General features: G+C 43.3%; 1 protein-coding gene across 1 annotated transcript in view; it reads right to left on the bottom strand.

Annotated features, from left to right (window-relative positions):
* Positions 1-12,461, bottom strand: part of LOC126325726 (fibronectin type-III domain-containing protein 3A) — a 302,806-nt gene that overhangs the window by 65,231 nt on the left and 225,114 nt on the right. The window contains 1 exon segment of the mRNA XM_049995274.1: positions 1,068-1,221. Coding sequence (XP_049851231.1) covers positions 1,068-1,221 — 154 coding nt within the window.

The following is a 12,461-nucleotide window of genomic DNA, read 5'->3' as shown; positions in this document are numbered from 1 at the left end:
ATGAAAATATTGTGTGAAGTACATAACTGCATGTCTTGCAGAAACCTCTTCAAGGATCTTGGAATCCTTACACTCTTTACTACTACAATTCCTTCATAACAATTTTTGTAGTTAACAATGATCTGTTTCAGTTGAACTGTGTGTACGCAATCACAATAGAAGTCAAAAATAATTTTTCTGTAAATTTTGTCTCCTTATCTGGAGTTCAGAGAACCACATGCATTATAACAGAAGGAAAGTTAAAAATATACCTCCTTACGCATTCTTCCTGCATATCATCTACATTTCTAGATTCATGGTATGGAAAGTTCTCTTAGCTACATGGCAAGTACCAGTCTTTGGCGTAAAGCTGTATGAAAATAGTAATGTACTGTAATACATGTCTCAGTATGGATAATTTCAGTTAAAAATGTGGTATTAACCAACCCCCCCCCCCCCTCAGAAAAAAAGCAACCCTGGTTGTTGTGAGAGACTTGTCTGTCACACAGGTGAAGTTCTAGTTTATGCTGCAAGGTGAGACAACCTGGTTGAGAGTTGGTGTAGCCAGTGAATGTGAAAGCCAAATAAAAGTTGTGGTAAAAAAACTAACCAGTTACATCTGTGCCATACTGAAAAATGCATGGGGGGGGGGGGGGTGTCCAATAAGTAACATTTACCCCATTTTTCTTTGAAAAATACCGATGTAATCAAGCAAATATTAAGGAGATAAACATCAGCTGCCTAGAGTAACCAAGGACACAGCCATGTTTATTCTGAGTAGTAGCTTTCTTACCAATCTACTTGATTACATTTATCTGACAAATAACACTGACACCACAGTGACACCGAACTTCATTTTTGATATGGTAAACAAGTTACATTTCTCATGATATGGTTATCTATTGTTAACATATACTTGATTTGTTCCACGGTCTTAGCAGTTGTTCTAAATGGCATACATGGAACATGATGAATCTATGAAAAGCTTATGAAATGGTATTATGACCAAAATTAAAAGTAAGTCATCACAATACATGAAAAAACAAAAATAGCACATTTAATGATCCTTTCATCAAGAAAATAACTACCTTGCTGGGCTGTAGTAGCAGAGGGTGGCACATGACTCATCACTCCAGGCTGTAGAGGATTGCCGTAATGAGGGGTGTGGAAACTTGGAGGTAGGCCTTGTGGTGCAAAGAATGGCTGGTGTGGCTGGTTTGAGCTAGTCCCTGGACCAGGACCCTAGAAGGGAAAAAAATGGCTGTCAAAATGTGGAAGAAATCAACAGTGACCATTGGTAATTCCATGCATTCTAAATACAATATATTTCTGAAAACCATTGGGAGAATATTACATCAACTTTTTAATATGTCTCATGCTCTTTACCAATTCCCTTTATGGTGTTCTGTTGGTTTTATTATTGTACTCCACAGGTTCAACTAAGTGCAATATTACCTGCTATCAATTTCCTGCTTTACAAACTTGTTTATTCTCTTGAAATGATGACCCATAAAATGATCAATTATATCAGTTAAACTATGTACAATTTATTTTCCTGAGAACTGTTTTTGTTGTCACAGTTTATTTTGAACATTAGTCCCATTAAGTTCTGTTTTATTTATATGAGTGAGAAAACGTAAAACTGGTAGTGAAAAACCAACACTGTGTTCTAGGCTTATCTTCTCTCCCTGCCACGTCAGTGCCAAGGGCACAACTGGTTTGTCTCAATAACACTGATGATTATAATACATATCCATATGTCATCATCAGGCATAGTCCCCTATAATCTAAGGTGAGTGGCTTCTCTCTCTCTCTCTCTCTCTCTCTCTCTCTCTCTCTCCCTCTCTCCCTCCTCCCCCCAGGGTTTTCTATACTGTCTCTCGACCGCCCCCCCGGTTTGTCATCTTTAATCAAGATCTACGCATTATGACCTGGTCACACCTTTTTTGCACTGACATAAGCCGAATTACGAAAAATTGAAGCATAGTATATGCATTACTACACATAATAATCGTTTGATGAATTCCACAGCGACAAGACAACTAAAATTATTTAAATGAATCAGGATTCCATCACTGTCACAACAATAAACGCGAGCGTTGACAACAAATATATTTTTCTCGGATTAGTTAAGACCTTTAATGCAACGATGATTTAACAACCGCTATAAAAGACATTTGTAAATGCATAAAACTAACTACGCTATTGAAGTTTCTCCTCCTAATATACGTATGTTAATTTCGTGTTCCGAGGATAGTTTGTACAATTAATCGTAATGATGTTGAACGAGTCATTTTACATTTACATTACACATTCATATGTAGATTAAGTTCTGTTTCGGAATTGGGAATCAAGGGAGAACACGAGTAAAAGTAAAATCGTTCACTTTAAATACAACTAGCGTAGGGCAATCTCAGTAGGCCTACATTAATGTACCACAGAACAAATTTTCTGAATATAAAACGTTGTTTTTACATTATCTGAACACAAACTGTAGAGCCATAAGTAAATAACAGCAGCTTCCACAGTACTTTTCTGTTACAATACGGATCACTGTCTGTTCTGACAGATGTGCGCACCTGAGATGGTTTGCAGTATGCTATATTATTAGTATTTAAATAGGTGGCACGAGATATCTGCGTAAGTTCCTCGCGCTAGGTCTGTGAACCAACAGTAAACGGTTGCTATCGCACGACGTAGAGCAAATATCAGCTGCTTACCGTGTCAAACACTTTCACATCTCATGCTTTGATGCGCTGGCAACAACAACAAACTTATCTGGAAGGCGCCTTACTGCCAAGGCTACCAACTGTTGCATAGCGCTGCCGTATGAAACGTAGTAAATTATTGTTAATCACAAAGGGGCTCCCAAAACCGGATTTCGTGTACCGTTTCCCAACTCTCTTCTGGGTGGACATGTAAACACTTAAAAATCGATTCTGGAAATCCGCTCCTGGTTGCCGATTTTCCAATTCCGCAATCGATTTTCGCTCCCATGTAAACGCAACCGGTTTTGAAACGTGCTTGGGCTGTCAGGTTTCTTTATTTTACAAATTTTCGGCTAATTATGGAAAGAGTGGCTTTTTGTACTGTAAAGGATAAGTAGAAATATTAGACTGAAGCAATGGCGGTTCCTGAGTATACATTCTGGAAGTTCACAACTTTCTAGATTCAGATCAATTTGAGAGTGTGAAATTAATAGCATCTGCTGTATAACAGTTATGCTTATCAACAAATTTATACAATTACAGCCATTTCCAATAACATATTCTTACGCTGAACCCACACAACAACTTGTGCTAACTACACACTTCCCTGTTAAATGTTCGCTTGTAGTCACGCTTATTTTATTTAGTCACTCTCTCAACCAAATATTCTGTTCTCGGAGGCGCTAGTTCATTTGTAGAAGGGAATAAAGCACAGCGCTGTCGATCCCGCATCTAAGTGAATATCGAAGAAACCAGTGATACAGCTTTTCGTGAATTTTCAGATATGCAATGTGCGCCTACAGCACAGATAAACCTGACTCACAGTAAGATAAACAGATTTAAGAAGCACGAATAAATCCTACAAGATCACAGTCGACGTTCATGTGCTTTAGGCCTTAATGATTCTCACAAGGGAAACTCCCAATCGCAATCCCCTCAGATTTAGTGGTTAGACAGTGGATAGTCCATCAAAAGCTTCACACAGACCAAGAATGGAAACAAGAAGAAGGTGAACTGAACTACCAAAAAAATCAAAATAGAAACAGTGAATGGTCCGTGCTTAAGAAGTGCAACATTATGCACATACTCGAGGCGCGGCGTCGTGGTTAAACGGTCCCGGTGTTGCTGTGTGAAGAGGATGAGTCGTGTTCAAAACTCTCTCATGCAAGGTTTTCTTTTTTTCGCAACATTAAGAACTGTCCGTCAGGTCAGTGAACTGTTTGTTCTCTTTCCGTAGTCTTGGCAGTTGTCGTACTATACACTGATTATAGAATATGAGTAATATGGTAAGAATACGTTACCGTCGCTAGTAAATCTAATGAATAGTGACAGCAGGCGAGATACCACAGACGTCTCACAGAAATAACAAATAACCGAGTGTGAACTACGTTACAACAAAGAAATTCAAGAGTCAAAACTTCAAAACGGAACGCAACTTCATAAACGTTAAAAACATTTGTTTTGAAAGAGTACAGAGAAACTACATGGTAGTGAATTGTTGCGTTCATTTTTTGCAACTTACGTGACAAACTATAACGTTTTCATCATTTCCTTGGGAGTGGATCACATTCTCATTCATACGAACACTTAAATCGAGCAAGGAGGCGTATCTTAGTCACCAGGCGTCCAAACTAGGTGCATCGGTAAGAGATTCCTATCATATGACATACAACTGTCACTAACGCCGTGTATGACACACCATCAAACGTTAGCGATTCCCATTCGAAAGCCACTTCCTTTTGACTGCTAACACAGTAGTAGTCAGAATGAACTGTCATTATAGATCCCTTCCTTACACCTCGCTTTTGGCATACAGTCACAACTACACCACAACGTCGCCGTTCTTGCAGCTGGCCGTATATTGCACTTCTTTTCCTTGAACCATACACTTTTTCTGTTTCGCCTATTTCACAGTTCAGAACACGTTCTCCCTGTTTTCATACTTAATCTGTGTTCAGGTTTCGACGGGCAGTCCACTGGGCCCTCTTAACATGACATCGGGGGAGGGGGGGGGGGGGGGGGTTGCGAAGGGGGGTTTCCCTTGTCAGCGCCTCAAATGGATTACTGTATGATAAAACTCATAACTTAATATACTATGATTCATTCAGAAACCCACAAAATAGGTTTACTGTCAGTACAACTTTAACATGGGGGCGTGAGTCGTGCTTGGATAGCTCAGTCGGTAGAGCACTTGCCCGCGAAAGGCAAAGGTCCCGAGTTCGAGTCTCGGCCCGGCACACAGTTTTAATCTGCCAGGAAGTTTCATATCAGCGCACACTCCGCTGCAAAATGAAAATCTCATTCTGGAAATATCCCCCAGGCTGTGGCTAAGCCATGTCTCCGCAATATCCTTTCTTTCAGGAGTGCTAGTTCTGCAAAGTTCGCAGGAGAGCTTCTGTAAAGTTTGGAAGGTAGGAGACGAGATACTGGCAGAAGCAAAGCTGTGAGGATGGGGCGTGAGTCGTGCTTGGGTAGCTCAGTCTGTAGAACACTTGCCAGCGAAAGGCAAAGGTCCCGAGTTCGAGTCTCAGCCCGGCACACAGTTTAAATCTGCCAGGAAGTTTCATGTACGTGGTTGCTGCTTGTTTGTGACACTGCAGGTGGTTTGAGGTTGCATTTAAGATAACGTCACTTGTGAGGTTTTCTGTATATGTCAAACGTGTTTTTATTATCGTCTTTCCTTAAGGTTATGTCGATCTAAAAGCAAATCAAAATATAAATAATTTTATTAAGGACCACTGATGATGCTTTACCTCAATATAGCGAAACACTTACGGTGAAAAGTATCACGCATTTTTGTAATTGCAATGACAGAACAAAAATACTCTCAAGAATTCTATACAAGTGTATCTCTTTTCTCCAAATGTGTAACTTCCATGTGTGCTATAGCTATCTTTCTCATAGTCATGCACAGTTGAACAACTTTACATTTTTCGTCTAGCCATTCCTGCACTGCCATTTTTCATTTCGTACCATTAATTTTTTAGAATTCTGTATTCCCTTTGGCCGCCTTTTTTTAAATTTTGGTCTTTCGGCAATTAGATTCAATATTTCGTGCCTTAACCATGAATTTCTACTGGACCTTGTGTTTTTTCCTAATTGATCCTATGCTGCCTTTCGATCTCTGAAGGCTACGTATTCGCCTTCTATTATGCTAACACGAATGTACCTAAGGTCTCTGTTTAGAAGCTACCCTCAGCTCCCCTAGAAAACTTCTTGGTGAAGACGTTTGCCCTAGCATGTAGAACTGAAGCACGACCCGTGTGTCTGGTAGTACAGAGCGCATGGTGTACAAATGTACTGTTTTTACGTGAAGTCCAATTCTTTTCCAGGATCTATGACCACTTTATCACTTATGTCTGGTAATACAGATCAGCTACATAAGTTTAGAGGGAATCGCTCATCCTTGCACATCAAAGATACTAATACAGCGAGGTACATGGCGAAAGAACGGCTTTACTTCAATAGTGGCGGGGTACGTATTGCCTTAAAGAGCTTGATCACATCTAGTGAGGTTATTATAAATTTGGAATGCAAAATGATTTGGACGAAGGTAAACGTCAACGGTAGGTCTACCAAGGTAATCAAATGCCTGAGGAGCCGTAGTAGCAGAACACTTTGTGCTCAGTTTTAGAGAATGTAACTTATTGCTATGCTAGTAAGGCTTAGAAAAACACAGCGACAGTCTTGTACAGCCTTTAACTGTGTGTTTCACTTTCAGGTCACGCGAATGGTACCGCATTTCCACGAATCTATCCGTCGCTTCACGCTTGCCTTCTCCGACGGTGATGGCATCTTCCAGCAGCATAACTGTCCGTATCACAAGTGGTACAGTGGTTTGAGAAGCATCAAGTGAACTCACATTGATTTCTTGTCACCAAATTCAACTGACTTGAAATCGGCGGAACATATTTAGGCCGCCAACGGGCGCCTACTCCGGGCCCACAAACCGCTGCTCATAACTTAACGGGAAACGCGTGGCCTGCGTAGAAGTCTGGTGCTATATATCACAGTGTTTGGAAATGATTTACAACAGTAATTTTAGTACCTCTTTTACTAATCAATGCGAGTCAATGTACATGGGATTTCTCAACATACACCCCACCAACGTCAATACACCGCTGGCAACTTCATTACTGCACCACGGAGCCATTGTTTGGGGGTCTACGCACTTAACTCGTGGACACCCGATAGCAATATCTTGTTGTTGTTGAAACTTTTACATCGCAGCGCTACTTCATGTGGTCGAATGAAGTATAATTGGATGGAGCGAGATCCAGTGAATTTGGTGCGTGTGGCGCAACGAATCTCAGTGATGTCAGCTTTGCAGTCATGCATCGCCGGTGTGTGGCCGCATACTGTCGTGCTATAGGAGCACTCCTTTCGATCACTCTCCCCACCGCCATTGCTGAATTCTGCATCGAAGTGGTGTAAAGGTGCGTTTACACCTGTACGACTTGCAACTAGCCACCGTGCGGCTGTGCTTGCCGCACCGGCGAGTAGAGGCTTGCGTGTAGGTTTCGTGCCTCTTCCTCAACGTGTGCTTGCGACTGGGAAAGCTACAGCCGCAGGGCGACTAGCCTCAAGACGCACAGGTGTAAACGCACCTTTAGGGTGTCACAGTATACCTTGCTGTTGACAGTTTTTCCTTGTTGGTTGGTTGGATTAAAAGAGGGGTGGGGGTGGGGGGTGAGGGGGGGGGGGGGGGGGGTGAGGGACGACCAAACTATGAGGTAATCAGTCCCTTGTTCCGAATAAAACAATGCCACAAGTGTGAGAATAAAATAAACGAGACTGACAACACAAAACGGAATGAAAGATCACAAGAACGATTAAGGGCGACGAACGTGTAAATGGCAAAAAGGGGGACAAGAAAACCACAGAAACGCAAGAAACGCGATGGATGGAGAGAGAGAGAGAGAGACAGAGAGAGAGAGAGAGAGAGAGAGGGGGGGGGGGGGAAACCAGATGACCATGGCTGGTTGACCATGAGAATAAAAAGGAGAAGCCAGCCTCTCTGCGACACATTAGAACGTCCACCCTAACAGCACTAGGGTGGAGGACACAGAGGTACAAAGGGCATGCGCTAAAACTTAGAGCAAATGATAAAACCCACCCTCACGACTGTAAAACTATACCAGCCAATGACGCGTTGTCAGATAAAATTAGCGGCACGAGTACGGTAACCCACGACTCCGTCGCTGGGCAGTCAAAGTGGGACAATGCACCAGAAGATGGTGCCGCACCGACACTGAGGCGGGTCTTTACGGCGCAGGAAGAAACCGTGGGTCGCCCAAGAGTGGCCAATGCGGAGCCGGCAGAGGATAACTGATTCCATGCGAGAGGCCCGCGTGGAATACTTCCACACATTCGTAGTCTTCTTAATGACACGCAGTTTATTGTGCGTACAGTTATGCCATTCCCTCTCCCAAAGCCGAAAAACCCCGCGGCCTAAGACAGAACGAATGTCCAAAAGCGGTTTCCGCGTAGCCTGTGTGGCCAGCCTGTTGGCAAGTTCGTTGCCTGGGATTCCGACGTTACCTGGGGTCCAGACAAACACCACTGAACGACTGGACCATTCCAGGGCAGAGATGGACTCCTGGATGATCGCTACCAAAGGACGGGGAGGGTGGCATTGGTCGATACTTTTAGCTGTTCAAGGTGTCAATACACAGGAGAAATAGACTCGCCTGGGCATGAGCGGATGTGCTCAAGAGCACGAAATATGGCCGCTAGCTCTGCAGTGAAAACACTGCAGCCATCAGGCAAGGAGTGCTGTCCTATATGTCCTCAATGAACATAAGTAAAGCCAAGGTGACCATCGGCCATCAGTGTAAACCACTTCATGGCCCCAGTATGTGTCGAGAATCGAGAGGAAGTGACAGCAGGGAGTCGCAGGGTTAACTGAGTCCTCACGGCCATGTGAAAGGTCCAGGCGAAGCCGCGGCCTAGGTGTACACCATGGAGGAGTACGTGAATGGACCTCAAGTGTAGGTGGTAAAGGGAAGAACTCCAGTTCAGAAAGAAGGGATCGCACGCGAACCGCTATTGTTAGCCCTGACAAGGGCCGGCGATGCGGAAGACGGGCTGCCGCGGGTGGGGAAAAGGAGACGGTAATTCGGATGCAGAGGAGAATTAAATGGAGGGACTTAGCCTCCATCAAGAGACTGGTCACTGGACTCGTTCTAAAGGAACCTGACGCTGGTGCACTGAGTGGAGTAAACGCAACGCCGAGGGCGCCACCGAACCATAAACGCCACTCCCATAGTCAAGGCGGGATTGAACAAGGGCTCTGTAAAGCTGCAACAGCTCAGAGCGACCTGCACCCCAGTTGGTGTTGCACAGGCAGCGGAGGGCATTGAGGTGCTTCCAGCATTTCCGCTTAAGCAGACGAAGGTACCAGTCCTAAGAATCGGTATGCCTCCACTACAGTGAGTGGATCGTCAGTAAGTTCTGGTTCCGGATGAATGGTACGAGGCCAACATAAGTGTGTAACACACTACTTCGCGGCTGAAAACTGGAAGCCGTGAGCTAGAGCCCATGACTCCGCCTTGTGAATGGCTTCCTGTAGGCGACGCTCAGCGACACAAGTACTGGAGGAGCATACAGAGAAGGCGAGGCGGATGTCCCCAAAACTGCCGCTAGACCGTTAATGAGAGAGACACTCAATACAGAGCCCTTCGAGACCCCATTCTCCTGGATAGGGGGGTGGGGGGGGGGGGGGACTATGGGAGGCACCAACGTGGACACGGAAAGTACGAAGCGACAGGAAAATTTGCATAAAAATCGGGAACGGGTCTCTGAGACCCCACTCGTATAACGTAGTAAGGATATGATGTCGCCAGGTACCATTCGTAAATCAAAAATAACGGCAACTAGGTGTTGGCGTCTGGAAAAGACTGTGCGGATGTCACATTCGAAGGACACAAGTTATCAGTGGTAGAGCGACCCTGGCGGAAGCCGCCCTGACATGGAGCATGTAGGACACACAACTCCAGGACCCGACCCAACCCAACCGCCGACACACCATATGTTCGAGCCGCTTACAAACAACGTTGGTGAGGCTGATGGCCCGATAAATATCCACATCAAGCGGGTTTTTACCGGGTTTGAAAACTGGAATGATGGTGCTCTACGGCCATTGCGATGGAAAGACGCCATCGCACCAGATCCGGTTGAAGAAATGAGGAGATGTCACTTGTAGTCAGATGATGATAAAAAAAATTCCAACAACAACATTCAAACCAATTAGATCAGTGGTCTCAAACTGCGGCTGCGGCCCGAATCAAATGTTCGTGCGCATCGCGGTTGTCAGGCGTATTTTATAATAATGCCCTTGTATCAACTAATAGCCGATTAGAAACACGTCAGCTAGCGTTATAAGTTTCTTAGAGCGCATTTTTTCTTATTAGTAACAAACAAAATACGTGTGTAGGCAGTAATATTTTAAGATGGGCTTAATTTTAACTAACGGTGGATAATTTGCCTATGAGCTACTTAAAGTTCACCGTTTGCGTCAGAGGCAGAGAGGTATGTAGCGCAGTGACTGCGGGGTTAATACAAGTGAGAAGTGGAATATCTTAAGGTGTCTTCCAATACTGGCAACTCAAGAGCGTGCGCAAGTAGTAGCGATCAGAATCTGTGGTATGAATTTCAAATGGAAGTGAAAAGGATTCATGAATGTGCATTATAGAGACGGTCATCTTCAAATGTGGTAAAAGTCTGTAGCAAGTAATATGAAATCAAATTAAGGCAGTTGTAAAAGTCGTACAATGTAACGTGTACTGCAGTAATGAGTAATTGGTAACTGACATTCACAACATTAAGTAAACATTTGCCAACATGTTTAATAATGCAATTACTGTTGTTAATAAATATAAAATACTAATTTATGTAGGTTACTAATTAATAGTAAGAACGGTAGCGGAAGGTCTGGTAAAGTGGCCACGACAAGAAAAAAGGCCTTTGCACGTTTTGTACCATGAACACTGCTGCTGCTTGCCGAGAAGTGGTCAGATTAGTCATAATATACACCATCAGTGTTGTCAATGAGATTGAGGAAGCTCGTCCTGTTATTTTTCAGTAATCTTTTTTGTTATTTGTTTCGTAGTCGTCTGGTGTGCGGTAAGTCATTCATTTATGATGTCCTTGTTAACCTACTTTCTTGCAAAGTAATAATTTCTTTTACAATATCTGTGTTTACACAACGTCTTTTGATCTATAAATATAGGCCCTTTTTACTTATTTCAGTCTGGTAGTTTCTTCTATGGATCACTGACGTCGACATGGCGTTTGATCTGGAAAAGTAGCCACACTGTCGGGAAAAGCAGCCAAGGCGATCACCCCAATAACAGTTACCTCCAGAAAACACGCATAACACAACACGTAAAACTGATTTCTAAACCATTGCGTATGAGCCGCCGTTCTATGCCTTTGTGACTTTTTTGAATGAATTAAGTTAAATTATTTAAAATCGTCTCTGTTCAGTTTATTCGACCTAATACAAAAGTCCGATTGAAAACTGTCTGATCCAGCCGTCTGGTATTCTTTCAGATAGTACAGTGCGAAGATTATTTGAAAACGTGCCCGTAAATCAGAAAAACCAAGATGGGATCCTGTTGAGATGGCACTGCTTACAGTACCCGCACGATACCTTATAAAATGTAGATTCAAAATGTGTAAGTGGTATGCTTTTAACAATAGCTACGGTTTGGTCAAAATGAAATTTTTCGAAAAGTGACCGCCGTCGCCCCCCCTCCTCCCCTTTTCTCTTCCTATATGGCCCCGAGACGACGCTCAGCAGTGCCAGTGTTGACTCTCATGGGGAGAGAGAGAGAGAGAGAGAGAGAGAGAGAGAGAGAGAGAGAGAGAGAGAGAGAGAGAGAGAAATAATAATAATAATAATAATAATAATAATAACAATAATAATAATTACGACCACTGATATAGATTGATTGTAGTTCATCGGATCCCAATTATCTCGTGTGGACTTCTCGGTGTTTTTGAGTCATTAGTTTTTTCCTCTTCCTCTTAGAAACTGAAACGAGATACGGTATTTCTTGTGAGGGAAAGGCCGTTCTATAGCCATTTATGGTATGGATGGGGCTAAGTTACATATAATGGCATGCTGTCTTCAAATACTCAAACTGACGTCCGGAAAACTTCTGCTATGCTGCTGTATCTTAAAGTATTTGTGTGAAGTTAAACTATCGGAGCTATATCCGTGAAAAGGATTAAATCAAATAGCTGTATAATATAACAAACGTATTTCATTTTACTTAGGTCTTTCCTTCGATATTTAAAGAACTGAAAGCACGGTATATGTCCAGACTGGACGAATGTTAACACAAAAATCTTCCTTGTAGAACAGTAACTTCCAATGATTTTAAAAAAGGTGTCTGGCGCAGTTGTTAGATCGGTTATTCCTGCTACAATGGTACGTTATCTAGATTCAAATGAGTTTGAACGTGGTGTTATAGTTGGCGCACGAGCGATGGGCCACAGAGTCACCGAAATATCAATGAAGTGGGGATCAATGAACATTACTGACCATATCTGGGATGCCTTGTCCGGTGCTTTTCAGAAGTGATCTCCACCCACTCATACTCCTATGGGTTTATGGACAGCCCTGCAGGATTTATGGTGTCAGTTCCCTCCAGCACTGCCTCAGACGTTAGTCTAGTACATGCCACTCGGGCCGCGGCACTTCGGCGTGCTCGCGGGGCCCCTACAAAATATTAGGCAGGTGTCCCAGTTTCTTTGGCTCTTCAGTAT

The sequence above is a fragment of the Schistocerca gregaria genome, chromosome 2 (assembly GCF_023897955.1).
Source record: "Schistocerca gregaria isolate iqSchGreg1 chromosome 2, iqSchGreg1.2, whole genome shotgun sequence".
NCBI classification, from domain to species: Eukaryota; Metazoa; Arthropoda; class Insecta; order Orthoptera; family Acrididae; genus Schistocerca; species Schistocerca gregaria.
The sequence above is the reverse complement of the archived record's forward strand: the minus strand, read 5'-3'. Positions and strand labels throughout refer to the sequence as shown.